This window comes from Teleopsis dalmanni, chromosome 2, assembly GCF_002237135.1.
Source record: "Teleopsis dalmanni isolate 2A chromosome 2, ASM223713v2, whole genome shotgun sequence".
NCBI classification, from domain to species: domain Eukaryota; kingdom Metazoa; phylum Arthropoda; class Insecta; order Diptera; family Diopsidae; genus Teleopsis; species Teleopsis dalmanni.
Window position 1 is genome coordinate 100,053,468 of NC_051847.1, and position 19,937 is coordinate 100,073,404.

Genomic DNA, 19,937 nt, shown 5'->3' on the forward strand with positions numbered 1-19,937 from the left:
ACTATCACGTATATCTAATACATCATCTGCATTCTTTTCGATATTATCACTGATTTCCATAATATTGACACCCGGATTTAACTCTACAGCACTATTAGATTGTACGTTGTGAACAAGAAAACGAGATATTTTTCGTGTATTTGGTGAAGTAAAATTTTTATTATCTTCGTCGTGCAATTTTAAATCAGTTTCTGCTAATTTTTGATCGTCGTTGGTACATTTATCTGTAAAAATATTTTCTGTTTGGGATGAACAGCCTCCATTATCTGGTACTTCATTAAGAATTAAATCGCTGTCATTAGTTATATCAAAACTTATTTTATGTTCAGGATATGGTACCGAAGGTGATGTGGTAATTGTGTTATCAGGAGTGCAATCTGACGACAATGATGTATATTCTGATGTACTGGTTTTTCTAGATACCGAAGTAGATTCATGTGTATCACTGTTATTTATATTATCGCAACCAGAAGAAGTATTTTTTTTCGCTGTTGTGTTATTATCTTCTATTGGAATATGCTTATTTATGTATTGAAGATCAACTTCATTCTTTGAATGTAAGCAACTTTCGGAGTTTGGTGATAAAGGTGAATTGATGGCAGGATTCGAAATCTTTTCTCCACATACCATAGTTTCCGTAATATTATAAGTTTTGACTGGTTGGATACTTTGCTAAATTTGAAAAGGGAAAAGATTTTAAGTTTCAATTGTTTTAACATTATATATATATATATAAAGATTTTTAACTAAATATAGTCTAAACTTATTGACAAAAATATACTATATTTATATAAAATATGTAGATCAAAAGTCATGCATCAATACCTTGCAGACGATTGAAACGCAACTTTTTTTAATATAAACATAAAATAAATAAATGTTAGGTCGAAATAATATACACATCATAAGAAATTGTAATGAAACCATTAAATGTGTCTACTATAAGCATCTCTCTGTGTAATTTCTCCACTCCCAGAGAATTTTTGTGTTTTTTGCCGCACATCAAATCAAATATACATTTAGAATTAGTAAAATAGAGTGAGAAAAATAAAAACTTAAAATTTATATTTTAATATGTTGAGAACACTATACGTTTTAGTGCTTTTGAACGCGAAATGAAGCGGCTTCATTATAATAAAGCGATATATATCTCTTATGAAATGGACACTGTAAAAACCTTTTCGCGGCCGTTGATAGTCGGAATAGTCACCATTAGTTTTACAAGAACTTTTATTATCCTTGCAACACAGAATATTAATTCTTGAAGTAAAGGAATTCATCAAAAAACTAGGTTTAATATATCTTTACTACATTAATCAAATGTTTTTTAAAATACCTATTTAAAAACTATAATAACATCTATTTAACATGCTTATTAGATATCTTGTGAAGGAAGAATGAATGACGCTACGTGTAAGTCTCGCCAATGGTATGAATGAGATCTATTTAATCGATATAGCACACCTCAGCAGCTAGCAATGAACTTTTGCAGCCACACAATTAATGATATACTACATAAGTTTTCTTATGTGCTATGAACCAAATGTGAGCCTTTTGATTCAGTGTATTTTGTGAAAGAATCACTCCAGACTACCTCTGCGATGTACTATATATGCGATGAACTATCTGTGTGGTTTGGTAATCGTCCTCGTTTTATTTTGAATTAATCGACTTAGTACTTATTTGGTAATTGGAACTTCTAATTTGCTTTTACGAATTTGTATCGTAATTTTCAAAACCTGAAGATAGTCCTAAATTTTATATGAAGAAAACAAAACTTCAGACAAAATTAAAAAGTTGTGATTTTTAAATCATTGACAGACAAATAAGCTAAACCCGAATTATAGCAAAAAATCTCGAATTTTTTCTGGTTTTGAATAAATGAAAACAAATTACTTTAAATATATATAAATGTACAATCGAGTTCGTGTTGAGTTATCAAATACTACTATTTTGCATTTCACCTCTACGGAAAATAGATAGCGTGTATATTAGTATATTAGACTTAGGGCAATGAAAAAAATTAATTTTACAGCAGAAAATCTGTAAATATTATCTTTTATTGATCATTAAAATCAACAAAGTCCGTGTTAGAAAAAAAAATTATTACTACTGTTAAAGTTGATCAGAAAAAGTTAGTATTCCTACCACTTGTGGCATCTACCAGTGTCGTAAAATTAGAATTGAATATAAATATACGGAAAGTTTTTAACGTGGAAAATGTTTCACGGAGTATTCGCAATGAAAGTTATTTTAACTTTAGCCACACATGTAATTCAAAGTATGTGCAACATTTTAACGTTGTCATTGACAATAAATAATAATACATTGCTATTAGAAATATGTTTTTTACACAAATAAGCTTACTATAATAACTATGTGACAAGTCATTGAGTGTTACAAAGACATGCAATGAGATTTGGTGTATCCTATTTTGAGTTCTATAGTGGTTGTGACTCTACAAAGGTAAAGGAAATATATGTCAGTAATTTTCTTAAACCAGTAGAATATCTGAAATTTTTAGGTACCTTTTCTAAATTTGAGATATAGATAAGTTTAAAAACTTTCACGTGAATTTTCTTTTGCACAAATGGGGAAACCCGTGATATCGCAACAGTATATTAATTTAATTAATGATTAGGTTAACCCAACCTAACCAGCATCTGTTATAGGTCGTACTGGTAAAGTATTCATTTGTTAATATATTGATTTCCGGTCATAGAGACATTATCTAGCCGATGGAGTACGAGGGTCCATATTTATATTTTGAGCCTAAAAATAAAAAATATTAACTTATCGTTGAAAATTGATTTTTTGTTTCTCGAAGTTTGTCCTTTAAGATTAATACATTTCTGCATGCGTTCGAACCATTTGTCAAAGCAATTTTTCGAATCTTCTTCAGACATTATCCAAAGTATAATTTTTAAATGCAACAACGGCTTCTTCCACTAACAAAAATCGTCGCAATAAATCCACGCAATTTATTCCTGACGTTCGGATATAAGAAGAAGTCATTGGGTACCAAATCAGGACTGCAAGACCATAGGGATAAACCATTAATTTGATTTTGAGAATGTTCCAATAGTCGGTTGTTAGACGAAATGTGTAAGCACTCGCATTGTGTTGATGTAGGTGGAGAATAATCCGACGGAAGACTTCCGCCAAACAAATGGTTGTACATAATGGTATAGTTGCCACATTATCAGTTTTAGCAAAAAAACATGTGACCGTTTGTTTCCAAAACTTTTGTTGGATTTGGTTCATCTTGAAACACTCATACAGTCGACTGCTGTTATCGTTTCGGCTCATATGCATGTATCTATGATTCGTCACCTGTTACATTCTTCTATACGTCTTATGAAGCACTGTCATTGAGTATTTGTGTGCCCCAATTGACACGAGCATCGTTTTAAGATTTTGTCAAATGATTGTCAAATTTCTCACGTCTAAATGATCGTACAATATTATATATATGCTGGTAGAACTAATGCCTAGTTGAACTAATTCCCTCAATCTCACAGTATGTTGCATGCCGATCTTGCATTATCAGTTTTTGCACAGCATCAATGATTTCTGGCACAACTGATTTTGGACAACTTTCACGAATTTCAACGTTCGTGGCGAACTGTGGCCATTATTAAAATGATTGTACAAGCGTTTCACAGTGGTTAAGGATGGAGCTTTTTCGCGAAATGTGGAAGTAAGTTGATCGAAAGTCGTAATAAATCATCGCACGAAAGTTTTCTCGCGCTAGTTCCATTTTTTCGTGTACATACAATTTACAAATCATTGTAAATAAGACAAATATCGCTCTTTTGACAAACAGTCTAAGGTAGATTATGTTTAATAATGTCAAATTTTAGTATGGAAACGTTAAAATATAAATAGTAATCATCGTATTGGCACATGACTCATCAACAACTTTAGGTATGGGTATTTGTTTAGCATTAGTAAAACTGGCTGTACAAATCGAACACTAAATAATAAACTAAAAATGGTATAAAGAACATGCTTGTGAACCCACATATGACATGGCTTGCCCACAATCACATAACAACAACCAAATTGAAAAAATTGGTGGTACAGATCGATATCGGTATTCCTACTTATTGGGCAGTGCCATATTAAAATACAATTGTATTGGACAACAAGAATCGATCTGCACCACCAATCTTTTCAATGTGGTTTGTAATATACATCTTGATTTATAATATATTACTCATAGTTTCGACTTAACACTAATATATAAAATATTGTATTGTGTAGCATATATTTCACAATATTTCGTTAAATAAATTTTTATACAATTTAATACAATTAAATGTTTGTATTTAAAATGATTCATTTATAATTTGGCGTCTATATTTTAGCGTTTATATAACATACTAAGCAAAACATTCCAGTTTCAATTATTTAAAGAATCCTTTTTGACTACGAAAATAAAATAAGCAAAATGCAAATGCCATACAAAACGTACACAATATAAATGTGTATGCCCGCAGCTACGTACAATCGTGTAGAGTCGTAAGCATAGTTAATATGAATGTATTTATATAAAGCGTCAAATGAAATAATTGTTTCTACCCAGATTATAGTAGAGTTACATAACCGGCAATCACTCTGTCCGTATTTTTTCAGAGATTACGCAAATAACTTTTATTTTCTTTTTCTGAAATTACTTCATCATGAAGAGTTGTTATATAGAGGCAACCAATTTTAATATATATCGGATATGCTGGTGTGGCATTTTGCAGAAAAAAATTTTAATATGATCAAATCATGCCGTGTTTTCATGCCCTTATACCTAGAACAACCCTAAATCTGCACTACATAATACATAATAGATCTTGAAATACATAAAATCATAAGTTTTGCACTCGAATTTTTTTTCCTTACTAGTTTTTTTTAATTATTGCTTATGGCAGTTTCTAAATCTCTGAGTTTTCGTCCAAGCGGGTACATCGACACTGTCTCGCATTATTGTTAGTAAAAAGAAGGCTTATTTAACATAGTGAAAATGATTCGATTTAGGTCCAATATACACTGTTTTGTTCGATAACTTGTTGCCATTTTGAAGGTAGTTTCATTTTGCCTCTCTCATAGAAGTTCTCATCTCTATTGGCAAAAAATTAAGACAGCCGATTTTCATAAACCTCTTTTGCAAATAAGATCTTCCTAACCAAACTCCCGGAGCTTTTGGCGAGTCATTATCGATGTGTGATGTGTATGGCCTGGCGTTGTCCTGATGGAACACAATTCCTCTCCTATTGCCCAAAGGTGATCGTTTCTAGGCGATTGCTTAATTCAGACGGGCCAATTGTTGACCGTACGAGTACAGTTCTGAATTAAGAGTTTTGCTAAAGGGAAGCAGCTCATTCTGTAGTAGTTAAATCCCTGACAATTTTCCCAAACATACAGCAAAACAGAATCTTCATGGCCGTCAATTCTGGCTTGGACACCGACTCAGCCTGCTCACCTCGATTCGACTACGACCGTTTTCGCATGTTATTGTCGTAAGTAATCCGTCACCACTTCACATCACCAGTCACCAACTGCTTCAGAAATGAATCGATTTTGTTGCGATTCAGTAAAAATTTGCAGATCGAGATTCAGTCTAAGAGGTTTTTTGCGTTAACTCGTGTAGGATCCATACGAATTTCTTCTTGTATCTAGCCTCATTCAAATGGTTCGAAACGGTTGTTTGTGTAATCTTTAGCTATTGGCCATCAATACAAACAGTGCTTACATGTGGGATTGGTCGGACTCGACATCATTGCATTGGTTTCTAATATCGGATTGTAATTCTCTAAAAGATAATTTTAGTTTTACATATTTCCTTATTGTTTTTAATTTCGTCGTTGTCGATTATTTTTTTTTTAATTACCGTTTTTAAAATTCGCCTTTTCTGATTATTTTCATTTTTTATTATCACTGTGCCCCTACTTCTTGACTGAATGTTGGTATTATTTAGGTTAATAAAGTCCACCTTTTTTTTAAATCTTTTCTTGTTGTAGTGTCGTCTTTCTTACATTTAGGTTTAATTATCAGTGGAATTACTTCTTTCATAGTAATACTTGTTTTTTATTGGGTCGGAACAGGATATCCAGGATATATTTTTCACTGCCTGGAATTGCTGTTTAATTCTTATCTCATTTTGCTTTAGTGAGGAACTTTTCTTCCTATCCAAGACATAACTTTATATTATTTAGCTTCCAAAAAAGAATTTAAATACAATTTTTATTCGCAGAAGATATTTTTGGAAATTATTATTATTATTTATTATTAATTATTACCTACAATATATAAATATAGTATAAATATGTAGTGCTGTGTTACTTTGCAGATATAGGAAATATTGTTTACAGCGGTTTAAATATAATAAAAACGTGTTTTTCATATATTATAGTATATTAACTACAAAATAAATAAATAATAGACATGAGTAAAAAAATAATTTACCTCTTCAGCGTCCTGGACTAAGTTTTTTGAAGTGTGAAGAAAATTTGGATCCAACTTTACTTGCTGAATTATATCATTTATTAACTCAACAAAAATACTGCATTGACATTGCGATAGTAGACTTTGAGTGACCTACAATAATACAAAAATATAACATTAACTGTGATCATTGGGTTTGGAAATGTCCTGAAATATTAGAATAAGAAGTTAAGTACCAACTTTAGTATTTTATATAAAATGTCTGTTTAGTAAAGGGAGAAATGTCTCCCTAAATCAAAGCAAGATATTGTAAAAGCATAACAAAGCCTAAACAACAAGATAAACCCGGAAAATTTGAAATTGGCTAATATCCATGAAAAAAAAAACAACGGCACCATTGTTATCGAAGCAGAAAGTAATTCCGAGCGTGAAAAAATAAAACGTGCAGTAGAAGGTGCTATAAGCAAGAAGTATAAAGTAAAAGTCCCAAACACTATTAAGCCACGGTTTACTGTCTCTATCTCTAGAATCAGCTTTAAATGCAATGAGCAAGAAATGATAGAAAATTCACGAAAGCAAAACCAGTGTCTCTCCGATTGTAAACTAAAATCAGCAAAAATAAACGAAATAAAGTGAGATGGCAAAGTATTCTACAACTCAATTTTTGAAACGGACTCGAACATATTTACAAGAACTATGGAAGCAGAAAAGATAAATATTAGCTGGGAAAAGTGTATAATTTACTGTGCAACTGACTTAATGATCTGTTACAAGTGCCAGGGCTTCATCTATAGAGCGCCTTATTGTAGGTACGAAGAATATTGTCGTAAATGTCACCAAAGACACCGAACTTGAGATTGATGAGTCGGTTAACAAGTGTATAAATTGTATACGTGCAAACGAGAAGCTAGGCTTGGGTCTTGACGAAAATCATTCAGTGCTTGAGACAAACCTCTCCGCGTATTTAAAAACACTTGAGCAGAAGAAAAAGAAAATTGAATACTAGCCTTGCCAAAAATATTGTGATTCATCATCAACCAAACAAGAAAAATAAAACAAGGCTGAAAAAGCGGAAATGTGATATAATTTTGGGAGCATGGAACGTACGTACTCTGCTGAGAGCAGGAGTACTGCAAGAAACAATTACGCAAATGTAAAAGTACAATGTTGGCGTGCTGCTGTTCGCATGTCGGCTTCAAACTAATAAATGTTAGAATTTGTGTAATCTCCTTGAAAGGAATGTTTGACAAACTTACGCTGATAAGTGCCTATGCTCCAGCAAAACATGCTGGTGATATCGTTAAAGAGACATTTTACGCAAACTTAGACAATACACTGAGTAAAATTACAACACATGGTACAAAGGTATTACTTGGAGACTTCAATGCCAAAATTGGAAGAGAGCAATGCAACCTTACCGTAGCCGGTTTACACTTACTACACGCCGTGTCATCAGACAATGGCAAACGGTTATGTCAGCGTGCAACTGGCTCCGGTATGTACATTAGCAGCACACATTTTCTACACAAAAATACATACAACGACACATGACAGCTCCCAGATTCAATAACAGTCAACCAAATTGATCATATTCTTATTGACTATATTAAAAAAATTGTTTATTCTTGATGTTCGTCGCAGAAGAAGCGCGAATGTTGATAGCGGTCATGTTCTAGTAGAGTAGGTTAGAAGAGTAGGTTAACGTTAACAAGTTATATGACAGCAAAGCGGTTCAACAATATAAGCATAAAAAAACGAATCTCTTGGACGTATCACAAACCATCCCAATATAAACGAGCACTGGAAAATATTTGCAAATTTTATCACAAAAGTAGCAGAAGAAATTATTGGCGTGAGGAGAAATCGCAGCAGCATTGGAAACTAAGATCGAAACGCAAAAAATTTTTTCAACAACATCAAACAAAGGGTTTCCTAGTGCTACTCAACATGTGTAAAGACAAAGACGGGGAACTATTAGTAGAAAAAGAGGACGGTATCAAAAGATGGCAAGAACATTTTTAAGAACTCTTCAACGTTGGTATAGAAAGTAATTACCTATCATTGATAGACTTAGCTCCAAGTGCAGAACAAGAACCAGAACCCACACTAAAAGAATTTACACAAGCCATTAAGCAATTGAAAAACGGGAAAGTACCTTGTAAAGATAGTACATCAACAGACCTTATAAATCAGTGCGGAAAAAACGTGGTGTAGTAGTGCCGCTATACAAGAAAGGCGACAAACTAGATTGCAATAATTACCGAGGCATCACACTACTATGTACATGTTACAAGATATTTACATGCATATTAAACAAGCGACTAAAGAACGCAGCGGAGAAAATCTTAATCATCAAAATAACTAATTATCAAAGTAACTTTAGACCGAATCGTTTCACGACCAACCAAACATTTCTCCTTAAACAGAATCTGGAAAAACGTTATGAGTTCAACACACTAGTGCATATTCTCTTCATTGACTTCAGACAAGCATTTAACAGTATTGATAGAAAAATGATCCAGGAAGCCCTACGGTCACTCGGGATCAATCCGAAGCTCATAAAATTGGTAACGGTTACACTGCGCGACACGAATGGAAAAGTGATGGTGCAAGACAGTCTAACAGATGCTTTTGAAAATAAAAGTGAAGTGAAACAAGGTGATTCGCTTTTAACCACCATTTTCAACCTACATCTTCACGATGCCATTAAGTGGCTAGTGGTAACAGGAAACATATTCAACATAACATCACTGACCATTGCCTACGTAGATGACACAATGATCACTATACTACATGAAAGAAAAGTTCGCCGACTTATAACTCAGAATAAAGGTAATAACGAGAAGAAAACAAAATACATGAGGGTTGGAAGAAACACGCACAGCCGTATTTTCAAATCCATTCAAGTCGATGTTTTGACTTTTGAAAAAGTTAAAAGCGCTTAATACCTGGGTGTCCTCATTAATAGCAACAACGACATCAGTGTTTGTATTCAAGACAGAATTGTGGCAGCAAACAGTAGTTATTACGGACACTCGAGAATCTTTAAATCTAAAATCGTGACCAGAAGCACCAAACAACACGTTTACAAGGCAATCCTCCGCCGAGTATTATATTACGGGGCCGAAATTTGGACTTAAGCGACAGCAGATGAAAATCAAATCAGAGCTTCCGAAAGGAAGGTGTTGAGAAAGATTTATGGTCACATGAACCACAAAGAATTTTGTCGGTGCACGAAAGCAGAGTTACTACAACTTTGAAACGGTAAAGATGCTGTAAATTTTGCAAAGTCGCAGGGCTTGAGATGGATCGGACACGTCATTTTAAGCCCTACAACGACCGTAGCAGAGGAAGGCCACGTATAAGATGACTCGACAACTTGATTGACTACATCAGAATAATGGGTATAATGGGTATGGTATTGGAGGTCTAAAACAACATGCAAAGCAGAATGGAGAAAGCTGATTGATGCAGCTAAAGCTCGCCCCGAGCTGAAACGCTGATGATGATAAATTTAATAGTTTGTTTAAATAGTTAAACAAAAAAAAAATAGTGATTGATAAATTCCCATTTACAAAACTAGAAAATGTCTTAGATAAATTAAATAAAGCTAGAGCTGAAAATATACGACGGTTGCCTTTTAAGTCTTGCGCCTAACAATGAAAATATAGTTTTGCCAATCTGTAGTTGGTATCTTCAAAACCAGGATTTTGAATGTCTTAACGGACTGTTCAGGTGTAGAAAAATGCTTGCCACTCATTTTTTTCCTAATGTTTGGGAATAGAAATAAGTCACAGTTCGACGTTTTGAGTGCCTAAAATCTCTTTTATTTGAGATGATGTGTTTAAGCTTGCATTGTCGTGGTAAAGGATGACCCAAAATTGAATGTATACTGATCCCAATACTCACGAACGCCTCTTTCTGCTGGTATATAACATGCCGATCCATCTCAACACAACAACTGAAAGAAAACGACGACTACGCTCGAACTCATTGAACCAGCGTTTTACAGTCGCTGGATGTAGTATCTCATCACCAAATGTCGAACTTAATTGATTGATACATTCTTTTCTAGTTAATCCGCGTCAAAAATCATGAAAAATCATCGCACGAAAATGTTCATTATAAAATTTTATTTTTTCGCAGAGACACAATTTAAAATCGATGTATACAACACAATAAGCGCGTGTAAACTAAAGCATTGTAATAAAATTTATGCTAGAATATGTCAAACTTGACCAAAAAAATTGGTATACAAATTCTAACTAATAAAAGGAATACCACATATACTATTATAAACGAATTACAAATAAGAAACAACACTATACATATGTATATAAACCAAAAATAAACTATTAAAACAATTATGTTGATAACTAGTTTAATTGCTAGATTACCACTGTCAATTGGTAATTGGTTAAAGTGCAATTGGTGACTTCAATGAGAAATATATCTATGTTATAAAGCATGTAATTATGGAGGGTAGGCAGCAGTTCGGACTGGAACCGAAATCTAGATAGCACATTTTAAAGGCCCTAAAACTAGCTTAAACTCACCGGTATAAGAAGCAATAATATCAAGAGATCCTGAACAACTATCAAGACTATAGTATTTCTTACAATACTGCTCTATATTAACGCATGTTTTCTCTTAATTTTTACGCTGACTAATTTAGATCAGACCAAGTATTGTGCAAACCTCTTAGTTTGGAAATATCAAAATTACAATATGAACGTTGAAATTCATAAAATGTAAATATGAATTATTTTAATTTAAACATTTAATATGTCCCGGCCCTACATAAAATTTGTGAAAAATTAAAAGTATGAAAAATGTAAGCAATTCTGGCACACATATGTGTTCTAGAAATATTTTTATTTTGAAATGTGATATTTACAATAGTTTTCAATAGCACGACATTAAGAGATAATAAATACATTTGTACAGATATACACAAAATATGCTCGTTCGGGTCAGAGCAGGTAACAAATATACAGCATCTATAACGAATTTATTGGGTATTTGTCACTAAAGTGCCTGTAAAGGTAAACCCGGTAGGCAGTAAGGAACCTTCACAACTAACATTAGATACATAATTACTTAATTTTCCCCCTAGGATGTATACTTAAGCATAGCACAGTCACATCAAATAGTCACTACACGATGACCACTCGTTTAAAATACTCTCACATCAGTTTTATCTGAGCGTATTTGAGATGGAAATAATTTTAAATTACTTGAAATGAAGTTTTAACATCATTTATCTGTCCCAATCATTGTGAATTCAAGACAAACTAATGGTGCTCAAAGATAATTATTTCGGCTGTTTTAAGCCGGGCTAAATATAGTAATATGGCAACAACCGAAATTTAGCAAGCACTGTAAATACACTTGTTTATTGTTTATGTCATACGGTAGATCGAATTTGATTGACTTTTGCCCAAAGTTCATAATTATTAATGTAAGACTCCTACATTGACGAATAATGGTAAGTTTTTTAAATATAAAAAAAAACTTAAAAATGTTAAATTTTAAATATATACTATATTATTATTTTTATAAATGCAACATTACCAATTTGTTAGCAATATCCATTGGATTAACGTCGCAAATATCAAACTTAAAAGTAATCGTATTCGGTTTATTTTCCATTTGACAATTTATAACTGTTGCATTTTCTATTCCAGTAATAGTAAGTTTCGGAACACGTTCAGACCCATTACGATACATTCGCCGATGTTTTGGAAGTCGTGAACTTTGGCCATCATCCGTTGAAATATCCGAAACTTTATTCAAATCATTAGGATATATGGTACTTGTTTCTAAACACTGTGGTGCAGTCGTCTTGTTAATATTTAATGTCATGGCAGACAATTTATCCTGTACAGTTTCTTGATGATATGCAACTTCAGGATTATGTTGGATAGATGCTTGAGCAATATGTGATAAAAAGCTATTATCCTGTAATACTTGCAATGAACTTTCATCGCCTTGTTGGTTTTTGTTGTCACCATTAACTGTTGATAAATTTTGTGAATTTGTAAGTTTATTTATGTATAATAGTGATTGATGATCATTGTTTGGCACCTGAAATGGGTGTTTATTAGCAGAGTCATAAAAATGAACTGATTTTTCCAAATTAATATCCATATTTTCCTTTAAATCTAATTGATGTTGATTATGTGTGTCATTTGAACATTTTTCAGGCTGTTGTAATTGAGTTTGAATGTTTGCATTACTTTGCAAAATATTTGGTAAAGTTTCAAAAGAATCCTGATTTAATATTTGATTATGTATCTGCTGTTTTTCATCGGGCAAATTTTGTTCACTATTTGAAATGATAATATCATTTTGAATTTCATTAAGAATAATTTCTGCACTAGTACTTTTATTAATATTTGTAACAGACTTTGTTTTAACATCACTTTCTTTAGATTCAGTTAACTCCATCTTTGAAACCCATTTCAAATCATCGTCATCTTCTTCTGAATCTGCTTCGTCTTCATCTTCTTCCGGTAAGAGCATTTCCCGTTGTTTCTGTAAGGCTAATTTTTCTAAACGTGATTTTTCGTTTTGAAGTTGTAATTGTGTTTGTCGTTGCAGTCTTTCCCTTATTAATGAAAATACTTGTACTTTTAAAAGACGAATCACTGATCTCGTGTCTTCTTCGTTAATAATATTTTCTTTAGTCATGTCATGACAAATTTGTTCACAATCATCCTTTTTTATATCATATTCAAATTGAATAGCTTCATTTTCTTTGTGTTTAGAAGAACGTTTTTTCGGATCAAGGAAACGAAGTCTAAATTCTATAATATTATTTACCGAGTTATTTAAAAAAGCTTCAGTAGCTGTTGGTTCAACACGAATTCCAATATCTTCTTCAAAAAATTCAGAATTAAGTAAATCTTTACAGCTAGGGCGATCTTCTTTCTTAAGCTCAATACATTTTTCGATAATTTCTCGTACTTTGGGATCTTCAACTTTTGCGAGAGCTGCGGGTTTTATTCCTGATATTACTTTTTTATAAATTTGTGCTGGTCCTTTGCACTCACTATAAGGATATTCCGATACTGCCATCTCTAACATGCACATCCCAAATGCGTAAACATCAACCGACTCATCATAATGTTCTTCATACATTTCAGGTGCCATAAATTCTGGAGTACCGATAACGGATTTTGCATGCGATCGATTTTTTAAAGTTGCAAGGCCTAAATCACCAATTTTAACACTTCCCGTTGTACCGGTAATGAATATATTATCACATTTTAGATCACGATGAATGATAGGCAGAGGTCGTGTATGTAAAAAATGTAAGCCTTTCAATATTTGACGACACCATGACTTTAACACTTTGGGATTTATTTTCTTAAAGCGCTTCAAATACCTATAAAAAAATAGTAAGAAAAATTTTAATAAAGAATACAGTTAACTTACGACTTTAAAGTTCCCGACAGCATTAACTCAGTTACCAAAACAATATTTTTTTTCCGAGAAATTGTGAACTCCCAATAAGTATAAAATCGCACTATATTTGGATGTTGCAATTTTTTAAGCATGTCTGCCTCTTCTCGAAAACGAGTTCGTTCACTTTTTTTTACTTGTTTATCCTGAAAATAAATTGTTACCAAAAATAAAATATTTTAATATTTTTTTTTTTTAAATTTTAAAAATTTTTAAGATACGATTAAATGAACTATAATTAACGACTCTGTCTTTCTACTGTGTCCTAAAATAAAGATGTTCAGACCACTTTAAGAAATTTTTACCAATAGATACTCCATAGGCTTGTCTATAAGAAAACTAAAAACGACATACCGAAGTTTTTGGTAATTTATGTGATTCAAATGTAATTGACAAAGTTTAAATTATATTTTGGAATGCAGACTTGGATGTATTAATGAATGTACAATTTTGTTATGATCGTTTATTTAATTTTTTTTTTTCAGAATAAAAACGATAAATTTAAGTTATAATAATATAATAACCGATCTGTTTTTTTTCGACTAACCTAAATAGTTTGTAATTCTAACAGTTAACAGGAAATAATATCCGTTCGTATAAATTTTAACTGAAGGGTCTCTGATGAATTTTAAGTTTTTTTCATTTGAGACTGATTGCTTTTTATTATGTTTCATTAATTAATTAAAGGGAAAAGTTAGTCATCAAAATTTCAAAATTGATAATATTTACATTTTTTTAACTATTAAACTTGTTCTAATTAAAAAGCACGATAAATACTATTGCTACAAGCAATATTTTTTGTTTTATTTTTACTAAAATTTTTTGAAGTGTATCAAAAACGATTCGCTTATACAATTCGCCAGCAGATTATCAAAATAATTAGTGGTGCACTGCTATAACGATACGCTGGAAAAGTAAGAATATCAAATAAAATTGAAGTCGAAATATTCCAACGTTTTGAGAACAAGATTCTGCGGAACATTTTAAAAACGCCATTAGGAACAGCGATATATACCACGATTTAAAATTGTTCAGTCGCTTAAAAAATAAAAAAGAAAGCAACATATCATGTTCGTCTCATTAATTGGTCACGTATAATGACATAAAACTTATTTGTGTAAGTTAATTTTTAAAAAAATTTGTGATTAACGCGATTAATGCCTTTGAATTTCAGTAATAATTAAATTGACGTATTAGCTCATACAAAACATTAAAATGTAATTATTTAATTTTATTTGTACTTTAATTAAGCTATGCATATATATCAAATAAAAAATATTAACGTCCAAATTAACATAGATGTACATGTATAAATATATATAATGGGTATATTCGTGTCATTTGTAATATTACATAAATTAATTAGTAGAATGTTTTTATATTAGAAATATAAAACGGATTTTTTGTAATATTAAGGATTTGACTTACCAAAAGTTCACACCAAGCGACTGCTACTCCAGTTTCGGTATCTAGGCCACGATATACGGTCTTAAATGATCCTCTACCAACTTCCTTATCGTATTTAAAGAAACGACCACAAGGAGACATTGCTATAGGTTCGTCATCATCATCTTTTGATGAAGCAATTTTTATTGTACTTGTTACAGTACTACCTACTTGAATGGGAGTAGCTGTACCTTTACTTTCAGTACTCGAGTGTACGCCCGATTGATTTAAAGGTTTTTCTTCTGAATCGCTGTAAAATGATTTTGCATTTTCTTTCTCCACTGTACTTACTTCAGAAAATTTTTCATCTAATTTTTCTTCCACTTTAAATCCGATATGTTTAGAATTTAAACAGGAAGTAGATTTCTGATCAATGTTATTAAAGTTAATGTAATCATCGTTAGCTTTATTATGTATTACTTGCAATTTTACTTCAGTTGTACTTGTGCGTGTTGGGGTACAAAATTGTTTTTCTAAATGTTCAGCCTCTCTTGATAGCATTTCAATATTATCATCATAATCTCTAGGAAATTCTGTTTCAAATTCCATGTAATTAGAATTGATGTTCTTAATAGATTGTTCAACATTTTTGCGGATGAAACGCATATTTGGATTAAACTTTTCAACAGCTTTACATGTAGTGGCAGTAGGCATTTGCACTACTGAGGGTGATTTAAATATGACAGGTTCTGATAATACGTTCATGTTCTCCTGGTTCATGTTTTGCGTATATTGCTTAGACGACTTTTCTTTACTGTCTTCGAAAGAAACCGTTCCAACACGACGAGTTGTAGTAGGTGCCTGAGGTGAATCAATCACTTTTTTCATGGTTTCCATTTTTGATAAGACGTTATTTATTGTAAATTTAAAAACATTTCTTTCATGAAGCTTACTTTTAGGTACAATTTTATAGCGTATATTTAAATTATAATCTTCAATCTTCAAATAATTTACATTTTGTTTATTTAATTTTGTCTTTGTTTTCTTACTACTTGTTTTAGTTACTAATATGTTTTGACATCCGCTATTTTGTAGCTCATTTTTCCTTAGTTTTCTGTTAGAAAGTTCAATATATATATATGTTCTAATAAAGTGTTCAAAGTCAAAATAACAGTAACTAAAAAGGTCACATTCCATTAATATAGTATGGAAGTTGAACTCATTTTGTTTTCTTGAAATGTATTTGTTACTTGCGCCAGATTTTCTTTTAGTTCCATTTGAAAATTGTATTATAACTCTGTATAATATATTGGGTTTAATAATGCACACGTTTTCTTCTGATCCAAAACGAGTTAATTCCTTTTGCGTGTATTCAGTTTTAAACTTCTTTTTAGTTTGGTGTTTTAGATTATGGTAAAAGAATGATGTATTCGTTTGATCACCTATTTTTATTTTAAATAATTTATTCAGCTGAAATGTTTTTTTTTGTAAGCTTGTAACGTTTCCAAGGGAAAATTTAGAAAAGCAGTTATTGTTATGCTCATTGCATGCGGGGTGCCTGAAATAAAAAAAATAAACAATATCATTTTATGAATATTTTAGTACAAAAGACATATTACAATACAACAATCTTCACGAAAATTTTTAAATACAGGATCTCTGAAGACGATTGCAAAAAAATTCGCACCGATCTAGCTGTCAAACCAATAATGACAGAAAGCTTAAAATTTATTCATTTGACAGTTCGTGGTCTTGTTTATAAGCGTACGAGGGCATTTTGATTTTTGTGTTGTTGAAAAGAAGTTGTATGTGATGAAGTTCAAAAGTGATAATGTGATTGTTTTATATTTGTCTGCACAAACACAAGTGGTTATCGTTCGAGCCCTCCAACACCTAAATGTGAACAAATTATTTGTGTCTCGTACCATAGCTCAATACTGTGATACTGGTAGCATTACCCGAGGTTCAGAAAGTAAACAAAAAAAAAACCAGTAACAACATCAGAAATGATTCGTAAAGTGAAGAAGCGAATTAAGCGAAAACCACGCCATGTGTCACCATTCGTAATTGACAATTTCAGAGAGGTCGTCAACTAAAAATATACACTTAGGAAAGGACACTAAGAAGTAGGCGCTACCGATGTTGATGATGTGATGTGAAACTGAAAATTGAAAAAATGGTTCAATGCAGTTTATTAAAATCAGAACAGATTTTTCAAAAATATATGTTAATTTGGCTACTGGATGGCATCAAAGTTTAGAACATGCATAACAAATTCTTTTATGCTACTTTTTCTAATATATAATTTATATAATTTAACATACGGAACTTTAAACATAAATAAAAAAAACGGTTAAAAGCAACGCCCAGATTTTTTATACAAACTAATACAAGTATGTACCAGAAGTTTTAAAAAAAATTGACTGTGAATATTTGCGCAAATTGAAAATAAATCAATTTTTTTAATGGCAATATATTGCCAACAAAAACAATGGCAAAATTGCACGAATTACACTTCGAATTGCTTCCTCATCAACCTTATAGTCCAGATCTGGCCCCCAGCAACTACTGGCTATTCGCTGATCTCAAAAAAATGCCCGCCGGTAAGAAATTCATCTCAAATGAAGATGTAATTGCTGAAACTAAAGCCTATTTTGAGGTAAAAGACAAACCCTTCTACAAGCACGGCATCCAGAAGTTAGAGAAGCGTTGGAATGATTGTATTGCCCTGGAAGGAGATTATATTGATGAGTAAAATCGATTTTTGACAGAAAAAATTTCTTTTTCTTAATAAGTCACACGATTTATTGAGTGATGTGTTAAATGAACGTGTGTTTGAAAAACACATTAAGCGTTTGCCCGAAACATTTTTATCTTCTGATAGTGTTGCTAGGCCAGGATTCCAAAAAAACGAACAAAACGATCTAATGAAAATAATGAAGCCGAAAAGGCGAGTGTTGAACGGTCACTGCAAGCCTCTTCTTGTATATTACAAGACGGTGAATTGTTGGTTAACAACTATTATGAGTGATAAGGATTGAGGCATGTTACATGGATTAGTAAACAAACAAAATTGTCAGTTGTGCGCCATGGAAAACTCTTAATTTATTGAGAAAACTTTAAAGTTGTTTGCTGGTAAAAAGTGACAGTTAAGTGCAGAAGCTGTGCTTATATGACGATTAAAGACAAAAGTGGCAAAGCAAAAACCGTCAATCAAGCAGCACACTTGCACATCAAGATTATAATGCATATATCGGTTGAGCAGCTAACCAAAAACCGATGAAGTTAAATCTACATACTGATTGAATAGTCTGCGTAATCTTTGCCTACAATATGCATGATTCTGTAATGTATTAATTTGTTATCTGGTTGGAAGAATTAAAAATGTTACAGTTTTTCAATAAAATAATATATTACAAAAAATGTATTGGTTTTAAAAAATGCGCTTTTTAAAAAAATCAACGTGGTATTTTCAGGGTGCATGACAATATTATGCAGTGTGGGTGCATTCACTTGAAAATAGGTGCAATTAACGTAGCTTCTTCCTCTTTTCTATAAATTTTACTCTTTTTCTCTTAAATTCTTATAGTGTAAATAAAATTATATTTTTATAGATATTTTTATTTTATATCTATTATATCTATTGAAATTAAATTATAAACTGAAAAGTTATAATTACAATCTTGAACTGTTCAAACCTTAAACCTTAGGAACGTAAAAAATATAAATATCGTTCTCAAAGTCTTTCACTTAATGCTAACTGTACTTTTTGAAGAATTTCCTTAATAAGTATAATAAGTCTATATTTTTTTTAGAAATTTAAACTTCTTTAATTTGTCTACTTTTATATCATACAATGACTTACGTTCCATTAAAAAGAGTAAGTTTCGCTAACCTTACGTTGTGAACTACTCATCGCTTAAGTGGTTTCAAAAAAGTTGAATTAAAAAAAAAGCTACAATGTTCTGGACCATATGGCCAATTTTTTGGCATAAATTCAAAAAATTTTTTGAAACGGAACTATATTTTAATTAAATATTCTTAAGTAATATACTTTAAAGTATGTATTATTGTTGCTGGTAAAGCTACGCTTTCTTTATAGTCACAAAGAAGCGATATTTAAATTTTTAGAGAATATTCGAATAGCAAAGAAAGAAAAAAAGGACAAACACAACAATTTATTGATGAAGACCACTGATGAAGAGTACTTGGCAATACTCGAAACAGCGTTGTATGGTCAGCCAAATTTCAATAAAATTAAAATAAAATTTTTGTGTTTGTCCTTTCTTTCTTTCTTTGCTATTCGAAAATTCTCTAACAATATACTTTAGTAATAATGAATTGATAAATGTTTACTATATTACCCTTGAGTTTTAATCAATTTTCAAAGTCATAGATCATCTTTGTTGTTGTAGTAAAAAGCTCGCGAAACTTTTACTAAACCTTGTGAGTTTGCGAATTTATAACGTGCGATTAAACCGTAAAACGTAAATGTTAATCATGGAATCCAAGGTACGTTGATTGTAAATGTAATGGTATGTAATGCTTTGTTTAGTCCTAAAACAAAAAAAAAACTATCCAGCATGTCTATGCATTGTGGAGTGAAAATGTAATTATCTTAATTAATTTGATTTATTTTAGTGAAA

General features: G+C 31.6%; 1 protein-coding gene across 1 annotated transcript in view; it reads right to left on the minus strand.

The window, feature by feature from the left end:
* The window catches only part of LOC119684243, a gene marked incomplete at its 3' end in the record, with an annotated part of 30,757 nt that continues 10,820 nt past the window's right edge, over window positions 1–19,937 (minus strand). The window contains 5 exon segments of the mRNA XM_038098248.1: window positions 1–672; window positions 6,460–6,591; window positions 12,013–13,828; window positions 13,879–14,051; window positions 15,334–16,849. Coding sequence (XP_037954176.1) covers window positions 1–672; window positions 6,460–6,591; window positions 12,013–13,828; window positions 13,879–14,051; window positions 15,334–16,488 — 3,948 coding nt within the window.